At 34.1% G+C, this 17,443-nt stretch overlaps 1 protein-coding gene across 1 annotated transcript; it reads left to right on the plus strand.

Annotated features, from left to right (window-relative positions):
* Positions 1-14,446: 14,446 nt before the first annotated feature.
* Positions 14,447-17,034, plus strand: LOC140760309 (transmembrane 9 superfamily member 11-like). The gene is made up of 2 exons (XM_073097226.1): positions 14,447-14,570; positions 14,708-17,034. Exon 2 carries the CDS (start codon positions 14,719-14,721, stop codon positions 16,690-16,692), a length of 1,974 nt encoding a protein of 657 aa, XP_072953327.1. The 5' UTR covers positions 14,447-14,570; positions 14,708-14,718; the 3' UTR covers positions 16,693-17,034.
* The last annotated feature ends 409 nt before the right edge of the window (positions 17,035-17,443 follow it).

Consider the following 17,443-nt stretch of genomic DNA (forward strand, 5'->3'; position numbering starts at 1 on the left):
TCATAATTTATTGAAGTTGTCAATCCGGCCCTTTGAAAGTGAAAGCCTTGTTTGTAATAATAAGATTTTTGATAAAAGACAATCTTGTGAAGAGAAACTGGGGTGGCAATCTGAAGTGCTGCTACTGTGTGAATAATGAAAATATGTCTCATATGTTCTTGAGATATGCTAATGTTAAAAGGATATCAAGGAGGCTAAAAGTTATTTGGGGAAATTTTGCTATCCCAAAGGCTTTTAGTGACATTTAAGCTATTGATTAATATAGAAGAATGGCTATGAAGAAAAAAACAAGGGTGGAAGATGTGGAGGGCTCCCTATACCTAATGTATCTATCTTGCATGACAGAAACATTAGAATTTTTAATTCTACAAATCAAAGGAGGAGTATGAGGAGCTTATACATTGAATTAATTCTATGTTTCTATACTGGATAATGACAACTTGTGTGGTGGCTCAAAAGAGATCTAAATTGATGTTGCTTGGGGGCAAAAACTAGAAAAATTAAGAGATTTATTTATGCCTAGCTTTTGAGAAGTTGTTATTTATATTTTTAGGGGTCGAAGAAAAATATATACAGTAATAAATATATATTTCTCTAGACGTTGTATCAAAAGAAACAAAAAGTATTGAATGAATTAGTACTTAATTTATTACAATCAAATAAACCTAAAGATATATCTATTATAATCAAGTTATGCTGCAATTGGATAAATGAGAGGGAGAGATCTGAACTGCGATCGGGATCGGATAAATATAAATTAATAAATAGCTAGTAATTCTGAGAGTATGTAACTTTTCTTATCAAAAAAAAATATTAAAGTGTATTTTATAAAAAGTCTTAAAATATAGGTGGCAACATATAAAAAATAATTAATTATATTTTTGACCTCCTCTTGTATAACAAAAAATATTTAAAAAAATTGACTAACTAATTTGATGGATAGAAATACTCTTACTTTCTTTTCCCCCTTCCTATTAGAATTGGATTTTGAAAAACAATGTAGAGCTAAATAATTAGAAAAGTTGACATAGAATCCATTATTAACTTAGTGGACTAAGGAAAAAAAAGATAGAAGAATATGGAAGAAAGATGAGTGCATTTTATGTCCATCTATTAAGTTAGTAAAAGTTTTAAGACCATTTCTATGGGAATCTCTAAGGCATATTGACAAAGGGGGACTCAGTGATATATTTAAATAGTTTAAGAGTGTATCTATCTTACTTTTTTTTCTTAATTACATGTTTGGTTGAGTGGAATAAGTCCCTTTTATCTAGAATAAACTTGTTTTATTCTGGAATAAGTATGCACCATACATGGAATATAGTTTTGAAATAAGTATAATGAACTAAACCTCATGTTTTGGAATCTCTCTATTTTATATTTTGGTTGGAATAAAATTTTTTGAACAACTAATTAATTTATTCTAATACCCAATTGACTCATTTCTCCAATCTATAGTTTAGATTCAGATTGAATAATGTAACAGGACTATAATATACTTGGTAGTATAATTAAAATATATTTATAGTATAAAAAAAAGACTAATATGGGTTGTCCATTTGTAATGGTATTTATATTGTGTAAATTATGAGGAATTAATCAAATTATTCCTTGGCAAAGAATTATAAAATAATAACAAATATCCATTTACAATATCTAGGAAAAGGGCAATAATGTTAATTTAATTAATTTATCTCTTATTCCAACTATCAGAATCAAACACTATCTTACCTCATATTTTTATTCTGCACTTATCCACCCTTTCATAACCCAACACAAAATTAGAATTGAAATTTAAAAAAAAAATTTATTTCAAAATAAGTCCTCATTTTGTCCCAATTCCAATTGTATTTTTTTTTTAATTTTGTAACCAAATTGGTTCTAAGAGGTAAAGTGATTCAATTGGTTGGTTAAAATAATTAATACATAATCTTGGTTATTAAGTGAACTACTCACTCTTGTTAAACTATTAAACAGTCTTAGTAACTCTACTCCTTGGATGGTCTATTATCCAAGAGTACTCTAGGTGGATGACTCTTCTAATTCTAATTCCAATATTTTTTTTATTCTGTAAGTCGCTATTCACGTGTTTCTTATTTTAGAATGCAACGTATTATTCTAGAATAACAGCTAAACATCAGAACATCGTAATATCCCTATTCTGAAATACAAATACTTTTTATCAAAATTATATTTTATATCGCATACTAACCTAATTATGAATTTACTCTTGATATATATCTCATCAATATACTTTCTATTAATTTAAAAAATATATTTCTCATAATTTATAAAAAAATTAAAATATTTTTTCATCTTCCTCATCACTTTATATTACATCAAATATAAGTATTACACTCTTATTCTAAAAATAGTTATTTTCAGAATAGATTTTTTATTTTGATTGTATAAATAAAAATTCTTATTCTTATTTCAACCCTGTCCAATATGTGAACGAAACCTAGCCAAAGTAGGCGAACCTAAGACCTCGTTTATTTTAGGAATAAGGTCAATTCTGCGATAAACATTCCTTTTTTGACAAAAATCTACAAAAAGTATTCATCATCTTTATTCTGAGAATAATTATTCGTGTATTTGCTTGTATTTTAAAATAAGAATATAGTAATTATTTTTGATGTGATATAAAGTAAAAGAAAAGGATAAAAAAAATATAATAATTTTTATAAAATTACCATAAATACTCTGATTTGATATAAAGTAAAAGGCAAAAAAAAGTGTGTAATTACTATTCGAATGTTTACTGTTAAACCTAAAATGAGGTCTTTATTCTAGAATGATTATTCCTGCGTTCACTTGTATTATGAAATAAGGATATAATAATTATCTTTGATGTGATATAAAGTAAAAAAATATAAAACATGTATATTATTTTTTATGCAATTATTATAAATATTCTTTGATTTGATATAAAATAGATTGATGAGACAGATATTAAGAGTAAACTAATAATTAAGTTAGTGTATGATATAAGATATAATTTTAATAAATAGTATTCATATTCAAAAACTAAATTATTTTTATGTTCTGAAACAAATAAGAGAGAATAGAGTGATTCAAAAGGATGTCCCCGCGCATAATAATAAAAAAAGTAGGGACCAGAAAGCAATGGATAGACAAAAAGAAGGAGAGAGAAACGGGAAAAGGAATACAAAGCGAGCAGCGTGGTCCATTCCGGAAGGGTCACGAGGACGAGCGGTGTCAGGGCAAGGCGGGGTCCACCACTGGTACGACACCATAGGGTGACGTGGCGTTACGCCATGGGTGGGTGTCTGTGTGGGGTTGGCGGAGGGGGGGACCAGAGAGAGAGTGACAGACAGACAGAGAGCGAGCACTAGACGAGGGCGGAGGGACAGTGATAAAAAAGAGAAAATAATAAAATAAATAAATAAGTAGGGCGGTGGTCCCTCACCCTCTCCGGCTACTACGCAGCAGGCGAGGGGCCCACGCCAATTATTCCACCTCTGCCAAGAGGTCCATCAAAAGATACTCCAAAAGGACGACCACTGCAACCGGCAAAGAGGGGGAGTACCCGAAACAGTACCCTAATCAAACAACTCGTACCTGCCACGTCGATGAAAGGTGACCTTGTCTTCAGGTAATTCTTGTGAAGAGTACCTCTGATGCCTTACCAAAATACCGTTGGAAAAGAAATCTATCCAATAACACCCTACCTTTTACTTTTATTATCGTTTCACACCTACCGTACAGGGCCCCTACATCAATACAACATTACACTCTAAAATGACCATAATACCCTTGAATAATAATTTTTTTAAAAAAATATTAAGGTAAATATGAATTGAAAATTAGATTTTTAAATCACATGAAGGATATTTTTAGCCATATTATAATTTATTTTTATAAGTAACAAAATATTTCTCTATGTAGGTAGGTAGTAAATTTGTATATAACATCCTGTTTTATAATGTATTATTATTTATATCTTATATTTTTATTATTTATAAATCGAGACATGTGATTTAACGAATATACGTAGAAAATACTTCGAGTTAGATTTGAATTAATATTATAAGAATATTCTATTAAATCAAGATATTTTATTTTTAAAATAATTAAAATGCCTTTAATATGACTTGCTTGATAGTATTTTCGTAATTTTTTTAGTATAGTTATTTAACTCAGATATTTGATTAAGTTTAACTAACTGATCTAACGACACATTATTTTCTATATATATTCCCTTAATCATAGAGCTAGATTTATAAATAGTAAAAATATAGGGTGTAAACTATAATTTTATTAAAAGACGGAGTGTTATATATAAATTTCCTTTTTCTCAATCCAAAAAATATAAAATAATAATTTTAAAATAAGATAATTATACTAAGACCTCATTTTTAGCTATTTTAATTTATAAATATATTGGTTTGAAGTTAACAGGCCGCACTAATTGATACATAATTTTATTTAGTCACCAAGATTAAGAGATTCGTGTGAAATGGATTCCTAATCTAGAAGCTTAAATTTATTTTGGATTAAATTGGGCTTATATTAATATACTTAGATATGTGAAGCCCTCCTTTGGGGATTCAAAACGTGCCCAAAAGATTTAAAAAATAAATAAATTCCCTATTTTAATAGCAACTTGTCCCCTTGAAGCATTGCCAATCTGAGAGAAGATCTGATAATATTATTTATTTATTTATTTTAATTTGAGGCACTAAGAATTTCTCCCTTTTATCTTTTCCTCTCTCCATCTCTTCATTATTCGGAGGAATTTTGCATTTATACCCTACTAAAATCTATTATTCACATGTTAAAATTTGATATAAAAGATTAAAAAAAAATTGAGGGATGAAATATCTTTAAAGTTAAAAAAGTATTGAGATTTTAATTTCTAATTAGAAAAAATAATCTGAAAGATATCCAAGCAAATATAAAATATATTTTATTTAGCATCTCTTATATATATTTTTTTCAATCTTAAATGACATATTAAACCCCTTAATATTATGACCTGCATTTAGTACTATTTCAGAAATCAAATGTTAAAAAAAATAATATAATATATATATATATTTTAAATATCATCCTTATCATGTTCTACTGGGATGCTGGGAGGGGGGGCGGTGAAATTTAATAAATGAAGGGGTCAAAATGAAAATAAGACCCAACTAAAAGTAGGAATTTAAATAATTATTTTTAAATTTTAAAAAAGAAATTAATTTGAAGTACTTTTAGTGGCAACTACTGGTAGCCAGTAAATATGTACCTGTGTGATGAACAGTCCCTGTATTTAGCTTTAGATGAAAAGGACAATTCCATGTCTCTCTGACATGAGATGCAAAATAACAATAGAAGCACCAAGATTCCTCCTCAACCTCTGTCAGTGGACCACGTGTCCACCAGGAGTATTACCATATTCTACTGGCGGTGGAGTAACCAAGATGTGAGAGAGAAAGAGACAGGGAGGAGGAATGATGGTGGTCCTGCAGACGAGTCGGCAGCAGATCCTGCAGCAGTAGCTGCAGGAATTTCTTGCAACCTGTGGTCCTCTTCTACAAATCATGCATCTTGTTAAAAAATAAAAATAAAAATAAAAATAACTAATTAATTAAATTTGACAATGAATGTGTTTCGACTCTTATGCCACAATGATTAGGTATCAAACTAATAATGTATATTATATTTTAACACATCTCTCACGTGCAATTATGGAGAAATAATAATAAGGACGCACAGCTCCTGTGCATTGCAAAAGTGGCTCTACGCAACTCAACCAATTCTAGTAGAATTGATAGATATCTTTTTCATAACTAAGAAGACCATGAGTTTAACTCTAATTTCAAATAATATTGTGGAGAAATTATTTAGTGGTTTGTTGACTTAACTTAACGGCTCGACTCGGTTGATAGTCCAGCAGTGCGGTTGGCTTGGAAGAGCAGCTCGATATTGCTCATAACTTGAAACTTAGACTAGGCAGCCTATTATATTAGCTAAATCTTAGTGGGACTTAAATGCACTTGTATCTAGAGAGAGTTATCATTTTGTCCAACTCATATCTAGTCTTTAGGGTCATGAATAACAAAAAACAGAAAACTTTAGTGTCAAATAATAAAGTAACAATATATATCATATTATATCTTGATATTGATAGTGGTAATCTATTTGATTGTTATACATTTGTACACTAAATAATATATCCAACTATATGAATTACAAACTTCTAGTTTATATGGATGCCACAAATACATACCAAAGATAATCTCTTTGCATGATAGAGATTTTGTCTAATAAAATATTTCTAACTTTATGAAGTGTATTTGGATATGCAATTTTAATGGTTGAGCAATTTAGCCTTGGTAATGTTGTCTTATTTATGAGTAACTTGCAGAAATAACGATATTAAATAAAGCTGCTAACTCAAATGATAAATTTTCTTAACAGAAGTGACTAAGTTTGCAACTCATAGAGATTTTGACCAAACCAGTAGTCCTTATAAACTTTTCTTAGTAGCCACCTTATCTTTGAGATAATGAGTGTCTGCCGACCCTAGCAGAGCACTCTGCTAAGTTTTGGCCTTTTTCCCCTCACCAAGAGGGTTTTCCCCGCCGCCTTTAGTGGCTTGTGGAGGAGAGAGGGGTTTTTCTCCTCCTAGTGGGTGATGCTTCTCTCCTCCCTTTCTCTCTCCCTCTCTCTCTTTCTTTCTCTTTTTAGTCCATCTTTCTCCTATGTTACCACCCATCTCACATCTTTTCTCTTATCCACGTTGTCATCGTCCATTGTTGCTACGTAGGCCGAGTGTCGTGGTACTCACACAATCCCCTCCTCGGCCTCTAGGTCACTACGGTCTGAACCAAGGGATGTGGATCTCACTAGTTTCGTAATCTACCGGTTCACACCAGTCGTCAATCCCAATCTCAATCGGCTTGCACCTTGCTACCTCCTTCGTTGTGCCTCATCTCGACTCGCCTAGATTCCAACTCCATTTGTTACTAGGATTAGCCATGCCCCGGCTATCTTGGGCTATCTTTTTTTGAGAATTATATATCTATGTGGATGTAATAGGTAGATCTTTCCTCTCTCCCCTTCCCTGGTTGTCTTTCTTTAGTTTTTTTTTTTTTTTTTTTTTTGTTCTTGGATTGACAAGTCTACTCAAATTGGGTATTCAGGTGTTATGTTAAATTTACTAGCCTGACATGCTTGTATCGTGTCTAAGCTTGCTCCTTGGTTGGGTGCTTAGCTATTCAAGACTCATGTTGTTCTAATCTATAAAGCTGCTAGTTGGCCAAGTGAGAGGCTTGCTTCTAGAGTGTTGCTCTATCTCATCTATTTTTATTGTGCTTGAGTACTTATTTTGATACTTGCATTAATTATTGTTCATTCTGTGTTGTAGCCATGTGTGAAGATTGTTCTTAGGGCTCTTGCCTATTCCCCTTTCATCCATGTGTGGGGATTGTTCTTAGGGCTCTTATCTTTTCCCCTTTCATCTTCTGTATTAAATTTTGATTGGTTGTTTGAAATAAATAATATGATCAGTCTATGGACTTTCTTTAAAAAAAGAACTTTCCTTACCAATTTGGTCTACCAACCAAAATTTTTTATATTAAAAGGGATTTGTTTTGGCCAGGTCAGCTAAACTAATCATTTTAGTGATTTATATAAAAGATAAAATAACCGGCTGACAGTTTAGCATTTTTATGAATAGTGAAACTATTGAATTGTGTTCATTTTTTGTCTCACATAACATAAGGATAGACGAAAAGTATCTTACATCTCTATTTTAGTTACTTAAGAGTTAAATATTTTGATTGGCACTTTTATCTTCAATTTGAATAGTTCAGCAGTTTCAGCTCACATTGATAATAAGTTTCAGCGATAAATCAGAAATGATAAAAGAAAAACTCAGCAACTCACCTATCTATCTGTCTGAGTATTTTTTGTTTGCAATTCTACATTGCTCTGAAGCCCTGCTTCAATTAAAACAAAAGAGAGAGAGAGAGAAAGAGAAAAGAAAAAGGAAACAGAATACTATAACTGGCTTGACAGTGAATCATGGCTTTGCAAGTACCCAAACTGCAGTAAAATTCCTGCAGCTGGTGCTGCAGTGAATTAACATACCCTCCTCTCAAAAGGAATAGCATTTGCAATGATAAAGATTTGATGGTTTCGTTAGTTGATGGGAAGCTTTTATCCCCTCCCTTAGTACCTTACCTTTGGATCCACGCCTTAAAAGCTCTCTCTCTCTCTCTCTCTCTCTCTCACTCTCTCACTCACTCTCAACAATAAAGGACAAATAGTGCATAACCTAACTGTGTCTCAAAGAGGAGGGAATACTTCGCTGTTCATATTGCTTTTTTGCAAAGTTCCCTTGGTTTCATACTGAAACTGGGTTCACTGTTTGGTACTCTGGGCGACCCAATTGGGTCCCCCCCCTCTCCTCTCCTTTCTTGAGCTAAGAGCTAAGGCTCTCAAGTCTATGTCAAGGTGACCCAGATCTGGGACAAGGGCCCATGAAATAGAGGCCATGGGCATAATTTTGGCTTGATGTACATCTCTCTTTCTCTCTCTCATTGTGCTTGTTGTGTCTTTCTCAGCATGGGTGGAATATATTAGGGGTGCATGTTGATGAGAATTATTGAACTCTTTCAAAAGTATCATTGTCTCAAGGGTTAAAAACTCTACTTAAGAAAAAGAATATATTATCTATAATAGTATTGGAAAGTGAGAGGCCACATTGATACCACCAAGTCACACCTCTATTACTTCTCTCAAATTTAATCGGCCCATGTTTCGACGCTCGACGGCAAGGTCTTTGGGCTGGGCCTGATCCAATTGGCATGTTCGGATCGGGTTGGTTCGGCCCGACTAGAATCCGGCAAAATCCATTTTTCTTTTTACCACCTAAGCTAATATTATAGCAGAAATTACAGTTTTTCCCTCTATAGATTAAAATCACTAGGGTAATTAAGATTGTTAAATAATAAATTAGCAATCTTAATTAACTAAATATTATTTGAAGTTTATGTAAAGTAATTATATATTAAAAGATTGGTTTATTATTATTATGATGCAATTTTATATTAACTTTATTCTATTATTTCTAATACTTTTGGTTTTAGTTCTGATAATTAAAATACAAAAAAAATCTATCTTAATGATGCAATTAATTCGAGATAATCAACAATGGTTTAAATAATAATTAATATTTATGGCTTTCTTTAAAGATGATAATAATGTAATTTTATTTTAGTTGCCACATTCATAGTCATAATAAACCAAATAGTGAGTCAAAATTGGAACGTGAGATTAATAATCCAAAGAATATGTTATTGGGATAAGCTTAATAATTTATTATTCCTTCTTATCTAATCATGGAAAAAACGAGAAAAATGAAAAGATTTCTTCACGTTTATGTTTCAGATTCCAAGTTGGCAGGTACAAAAGAGAGAGAGAGAGAGAGAGAGAGAGAGAGAGAGAGAGAGAGAGAGAGAGAGAGAGAGAGAGAGAGAGAGAGAGAGAGAGATAGAGGAGATTAATAATAATAATAATAACTTTATAACATTTCAGTTGAATTAGAACTTTGTTAGGTGTCTAAAGTACTAGGATTCAAATTAGTGGCGAAACTACCAACTAACTCTAATAAATTGGTACGTACATCATGACCAAGGTGATCATGAGTTCAACTCTAACTCCAAATAATATTGTGAAGAAATTATTTGGTGATTGGTAGTTTGGTAGCTTGGCTCGATTCGGTTGATGACTCGACAGTGCGGTTAGCTTGAAAGAACAGCTTGTCAACGCAACGGCTTGGAGTATGTCTCAGCAATGTTTGATTCGAAGCAATTGTTTGGCGATGCATATAGCTTGAAGCCTAGACTAGACAGCTAAAAGCTCGGTGGCCCCTAAAGTGCCTATGTATCTAGTGGAGGGTTGGCTCTTTGTCCCGCCTATATCTAACCCTTCGGGCTTACGAATGATTAAAAAAAATAAAAAAAATGGTGAAACAGCTGCAAGAGAGTAAGATTGCATCGTGTCCTAAAATCCAGCACATTAAATTAAGTGGGCACCTCACTGTTCCTTTAATAGTCAGATTAGAGACAAAGATATTGAAACTCAATTGACAATTCTCAGGATTCTTCAAACTTCTTCAATAACTGTATATAAGAATGGACTCATTAATCATCACATACAATTCAGAGAACTCTAATCCCTCAGTTTAGCAGTACTTAGCATCTAAGATTAGACATAGAAATGATGGAATAAGAATGGACTCATTAATCATCACATAACAATTCAGAGAACTGTAATCCCTCAGTTTAGCAGTACTTAGCATTCAAACTAGACATAGAAGTGATGGAAGCCCCCCATGCTCTCCTTAAGGGGAAGGATATCTTTGCATGCTTGCATGACAAATCCAATGGATATCCCCAGGATTGATGCAAAGCACAGCCGCAGTTCCGATGATACGGCCGACGTCTGATCCCCGAGTCGGCGGCGGCGATGCATCCGTCGAAGACCAAGTGAAGCAGTACATCAACTGCTGCACTGGCCATTGCTAGATCTCTCTCCCTCTGCCTCCCTCTCTTTCTATTCTCTATGTTCATCTCTCTTCTTCTCTTATATATGTAGGAGAAGAGATGTGAATATAGACTGACTGTAGGATTCGTTTGATAACTAATTAGTCAATAAGGAGGGCTATAAAGAAGGAAAAGAACGAGTCTGGCGTTCAAAACGAGCAAACTGCTCTTCCTTTTTTTAGGTGGGGGAGTGAATCTACTGCGTATTTGACACTGCATAGAAAGAAAGAATGTGATTTGGAGTTGCTTACGCGGAATGGATTGATAGGCTACGAATTCTCTAGAAGTTACGAACTTGCAAGCACTTGACCAATATCGTCCGGAGAGAAAGGACGTGATTGGCGGAGCAAGAATTTTCGTTAGAAATTAGTATATAACACCCTAGAGATATTTTAATAAAATTATGATTTACACCCTATATTTTTACTATTTATAAATCGAACCTTATGAGTTAGCGAATATATGCAGAAAATACCATATCGTTAGATCAGTTTGTTAAACTTAATTAAATATCTGAGTTAAGTTAGCTATAGTGATAAAATTATAAAAATACTCTTAACCAAGTTTTTAGTTATTTTTAGAAATAAAATATCTCTACTTAACATAATATTCTTACGGTGTTAGAAAGGGAACCAATGATTGGTTATAGGCTCAAATCGAGTGTTTGGCCGACGGGGAGGAAGCTCCGAAATCTCTTAACCATCCTCCAATTAAGTTTTTTCTTTTTCTTTTTTTTTAAAATAAAATAAAGTTCGTAGACTAATCATATCATTCATTTTAAGAAATCGATTACAATGTGATATAATAGAAGAAAGAGAAAATAGGATAAGAGGCTTAAAACAAGCCTCACACTTAGCTGTATTAGAGACCGTACAATAATTAAAGTATGTATCTAAACAAAGTTAATGATTCTGTCTTTCTTTCTCTCGCTGTTTGTCTTCCCTCTCTCTCCTCCATTCTGTCATCGTGGCTTATTGGAATGGAGCTTCTATAAAAGTGAAAACGGGCCGGATTAACTCCGACCCGACCCGCTATCCAACCCGACTCGGATCGGATTCGAATAAAAAATTTCTATCCAACTCGGATTCGGATACGGATAGAATTTTTGAAAAAAATTCGGATACGGATTCGGATACTGGTCGGATAAATTTTTCAGATTCGGATACGGATATCGGATATTCGTTTACCCGCATATTTTTTTAAATGATTTATAGTTTTTAGTTTGCTTATTTAAATAGTAAGTATTAATATTATTACTAATAATACATTATATATTATTTATAGAGATTAATTTCTCTAATTTTATATATTTGACCTAAAAAATTATTTGTTGTAAAACTCTTAATAATTTTGTGTTAATTATATTTAAATAAAATATTATTATTATTTTAAATTTAATCAATATCCGTTTAAGATCCGATCCTTTATCCAAAAATTATCCGTATCCGTTTAGTTAGGATATGGTTTTAAATTTTGCTATCCGTCCAATATCCGTATCCGAACTAAAAATACTGATCCGGATATGGGTTGAGCACTATCCGATCCGTTTTCACCCCTAAGCCTGTATACTTTCCTATCTTTGATGGATCGCTAACCGTCTCTCTTTGTAAAAAGTTGAGTATTTTACCTTTAAATGAAAATAATAAAAATTTATTTTGTCAACTCTTGGGCGTTTTTGTGTTTAGAAAATGCGAATTGAACGTTGTAGTGAAAGAACTTTATAAAATATTAATGTAAAATTTAGAAAAACTATGGTATTTTTTTTTTTTTCATTTTTTGTCTTTTGCAATTCTGAGTGCAATAGACTTCAGGGAATTACCACGTCATTTCAACTTATAGAATTATTCCATATCTCGACATATTTTATGACTAAAATGGATAATTGAGTATAAAGTTTTGACATTATAAACTTCGTTTTATATATTTTTATCTTTATCTTTCTCATTTAGCACTTTTTAATAAAAAAAAAAGCTTAACTTTTTAGTAATTATGTGTATTTTTTATTTCTAGTAAATAGGTGAAATGTTTGGTTTTTTCTTCCAATAAAAACACCGATCAAATCAGTGTTTTATTTTCGAGTCAAATAAAACACTTAACATTTTAGCTTTTTATTTAGGCTTAATTACAATTTGCCCCTATATACTTTGACCCGGTATCGCTTTACCTTTCTGTACTATAAAATCGTATAAATGCCTCTCTAGACTTTTGAAAAGTTATAACTACACCAATCTACTAGCCTTCCGTGAGTTAAAAATCACGTGCCAAGCACGTGAACAGTATGATTTTTTTTTTCAAATAGACTAAATTACCTCCACGAAGGTATAAAAATAATATAACCTTTGGGCAATTTTGTCCTCATCTCCTTTCTTATGTTGCCCCTCTTTTTTCCCAAACATATTTTAGTTAGATTGCACCTCTGAATTTATCTGCTGTTATATAACTTTATATAGAAAATGACTTCATCAAATTAGGCTTCTTGCAACTAAAAATTAAAACAGAAATACACAAATATAACACCTACGATCTATAAATAACTCTTAAAGTTTTGATTAGATGTTGTAGCAGCTAGTTAAACAATGAGAAAGGAAGCTACTACCATAGGGCAAAAGAGAACCAAATCTTATTATCTGGATGTGCGATCATTAAATTGAAAATAGAATCCATCTGTCATGATTTAGAAGAAAGTTGAAATATCAACATTGTCATGACAAATGTTTTTTACAAAAAGACAAAAAGAAAGAAGATGAGATGAGAATGGAAGAAAGAAAGGAAGAAGATGGGATGCGAAGGGAAGAAAAGAAGAAAGAACGGAAGAAGTATAGATTTCTCTCAATTGGTAGCAAATAAGGGTAAATAGGTAATTTTATATTATCAGCTAGTAAATTCTAGTATTTTCCTTCATTAATAGAGAAATAGAAAGGTAATTTTAGGTCATATGTTAACGACGTCTAAGGGGTTCCAGCATTTGAAAAGTCTAAAGGATCTTCATACGCTTTTATAGTACAAGAGGCAAAGTGATACCGACTTAAAGTATAGAGAGCAAAATATAATTAAGTCATTTTTTTATAGCCGTAATAAAATAGACCCAAGTCATTTTTTTAAAAAAAAAAATTAGAAACAGATCTAGTTTAGTCAAAAACTCTCTTTGGATCTCCTCCCACTTTGAAATCTGGAGGCATTGCAGGCTCCCCTTATTGCCTTCCTCTCCAATGAGCTTTGATCAGTGTTGGATGCTTGTCACCTCTATAACTGGGCTAGACCCACTTCTCTCAAAATTAGTGAAAATAATTTGACAGCAGTGGAGTCTGGATCTTTTGTTAGAGGGTCAAATTATCAAGTCACATAGGTAAAAGTAAAAGAACTTGAAAATTAGTTATTTTAACATTATATATATATTTTTTAAAATATGTTTTTAATTAAAACAAAATCCTGATAATGTTACTGAGTTTAAGTTGAAACAAATTTCTTATGTAATTTTCTCAACTCAAGTACATGGATTTTAGTAGTCAAAAAATTAATGCATCACAATAAATAATTATATATATATATATGTAGTAATTAATCACGGGTGAGATAATCACCCGTGATTAAATACTTTGACCGTTGTTGCTGTTTGCTGTAATGATCCAAATAATCCAATCAAGCTTCGTACGTGTCCTCGTGTATAATTTAATTTTGAATTTATAGCCAATAGAATTGAGCAATAGTATGATCATCTACTAATTGATATTCAAAGTAAAATGATTATTATACCCCTGTTGTATCTTTTCAGATTCTTCTACTCTATTAAATCATATGAGGTCATTTTTGTCATTTTGCAATGATTTCTCTGTGCGTAAATAATATTTGTAATATAAGAATTAAGTGATGATTGGTTGGTGGAACGTAACATATTAACATCCGATACCTCGCCATCTTCTTCCTACTCTTCATCTCAGATCTCAAACCGGTTAAGCTCCATTACCGAGAGCTCCAAATCGAAGGAAACCCCTGTCATCGTGGTCAAAGGTTAGTTCTTCTCCTTTTTCTCTAAATTTTATGCATTCCAGTGTCTTTTACTACTCTAGATCTGCGAACCTACTTGACTTCCAAACCCCAAAGATTTGAACTTTTTTTGATCGGTTTCCTCTCTGGGTTCCTTCCAGATCTGGCCAAGATGGGATTCTTCCGGGGTTTTACGATGTGGGTCTTGCTCGTCTCCTTGTTGCTCCGCTCCGGAGATGGATTCTATCTCCCTGGGAGCTACCCCCACAAGTACCAAGTCGGCGATACCTTGTCGGTGAAGGTCAACTCCCTCACCTCCATCGAAACCGAGATGCCCTTTAGCTACTATAGCCTTCCCTTTTGCAAGCCCGAGGAAGGCATCAAGGACAGCGCCGAGAATCTCGGCGAGCTCCTCATGGGCGACCGCATCGAGAATTCCCCGTATCAGTTCAAGATGCATAGGAATGTATCCGATATCCTCCTCTGCCGATCCGGACCATTGACCCCTCAAGATTTCAATCTTCTCAAGAAGAGGATCGATGAGTGGTATCAGGTGAATTTGATACTCGATAACCTCCCGGCGATCCGGTATACCAAGAAAGATGATTACTTTCTCCGGTGGACGGGTTATCCGATCGGAATAAAGGTTGGGGATGACTACTATGTGTTCAACCATTTAAAGTTTAGTGTTTTGGTGCACAAGTATGAGGAGACTAATGTCGCGAGGGTGATGGGTACTGGGGATGCCGCCGATGTTATCCCCACTTTGGATAAGTCAGGTTCCGGCTCCACGGGTTGGATGGTCGTTGGATTCGAGGTCGTACCTTGTAGCATCCGGCACGATTCAGAGTCGGTAAAGAACCTCAATATCTATGACAAATTCCCGACAAAGATACAGTGCGATCCCACGGTTGTCTCGATGATCATCAAGGAAAACGAGCCAATTGTCTACACCTATGAGGTCTCATTCGTGGAGAGCGATATCAAGTGGCCTTCTCGATGGGATGCTTATTTGAAGATGGATGGGGCAAAGGTCCACTGGTTCTCGATACTAAATTCACTCATGGTGATTGCTTTCCTTGCCGGAATCGTTCTTGTCATCTTGCTGAGAACCGTGCGAAGGGATCTGACCCGGTATGAGGAGCTCGACAGGGAGGCGCAGGCACAGATGAACGAGGAGCTTTCAGGGTGGAAGCTTGTGGTTAGTGATGTTTTCAGGGCTCCGAGCCATCCAATGCTGCTCTGCGTAATGGTGGGAGATGGGGTTCAGATTCTTGGTATGGCGTTTGGGACCATTTTGTTTGCTGCACTCGGATTTATGTCCCCCGCCTCTAGAGGAGCTCTTATCAGTGGTATGCTCTTCTTCTACCTGGTTCTAGGAATCGCAGCAGGGTATGTTGCTGGTAGAGTTTGGAAGACAATTAAGTGCGGGGATCACTCTGGATGGGTGTCTGTCTCATGGCGTGTGGCTTGTTTCTTCCCCGGTATTGCCTTTCTGATCTTAACTACACTAAATTTCCTGCTATGGGGTAGTCACAGCACAGGGGCCATCCCCATTTCTTTGTTCATTGTCCTCCTCTTGCTTTGGTTCTGCATCTCAGTCCCTCTTACTCTTGCCGGTGGATTTCTTGGCGTCAAGGCACCTCACATAGAGTACCCTGTTAGGACTAATCAGATACCTCGTGAGATCCCTCCGCAGAAATACCCGTCGTGGTTGTTGGTTCTTGGTGCAGGGACACTGCCCTTTGGCACTCTGTTTATTGAGCTTTTCTTCATCATGTCAAGCATATCGCGAGGTGGTGTCTACTATGTCTTTGGATTCCTCTTCATAGTATTGATACTCCTCGTTGTTGTGTGTGCCGAGGTTTCTCTCGTCCTCACTTACATGCATCTATGTGTGGAAGATTGGAAGTGGTGGTGGAAATCATTCTTCTCATCAGGGTCAGTAGCTATTTACATCTTTTTGTACTCGATCAACTATCTCATCTTTGATCTCAAGAGCTTAAGCGGGCCGGTCTCTGCTACCCTCTACCTTGGATACTCACTCTTCATGGTCATCGCCGTCATGCTTGCTACCGGCACAGTTGGCTTCATATCATCTTTCTGGTTCGTTCACTACCTCTTCTCATCTGTGAAGTTTGATTGAGCAAAATCTGTGACAGGGAGCTTCCTTCACCCAAATCATAGTATGAAAATGCTGTCATGAAATATTTGAGACTGATCATCTTCATTAAGCTGCTATAGTTTGGTATATACAGGAACAAAATATGCTCACTAACGAGAAATAGCACATAGGGCTGCTAGGATTCTTTATTGATCATATTGCTAAACTTAACTTCCATGTACCTGCTTTTGAGCAGCTACTAAGGTGTAATAGTATAAATTGAATCAAGCTGTATTCTTATTTTTCCCTTTTTATTATATTTGTCTATTGTGCTGTAATTGCGCTACTGCTTACGATTCAAGTTTATATTGATGCTAGGGTTTACATTTTGTTTGTTTTTGGCATGAATAATGATGTAAGTCATGAGATAATATCTACAGCTAGTTTCTAGTTTCATTCTCTTAATTTTTATAAAATTACGAGCTAGGAAACACGGATATTTTTACTCTTGCCCTATCCGTTTTAGGTACCAAATTAGATACAATACTTATTAGATACTTCAAGATATGTATCAAATACTTCCTTAGAAGTATTTGAATTTTTAAAAGTAAAATTAGTATTGTGGATACTTCTCAGAGTGTCAGATACTTTCCGAATATTTCTGAGATTCCTATGAATATGAGTCTAGTTGAAGGAAATTATTACTTTTTATTTCTTATCGGGTCTAGAAAGTTTCTCTTTATGAAGAGATTGAGTTTTCTTATTTACTTCATGACCTGTATTAAGAAATCAT

The sequence above is a fragment of the Typha angustifolia genome, chromosome 5 (genome assembly GCF_048772165.1).
Source record: "Typha angustifolia cultivar Huaian chromosome 5, ASM4877216v1, whole genome shotgun sequence".
Taxonomy (NCBI): Eukaryota; Viridiplantae; Streptophyta; class Magnoliopsida; order Poales; family Typhaceae; genus Typha; species Typha angustifolia.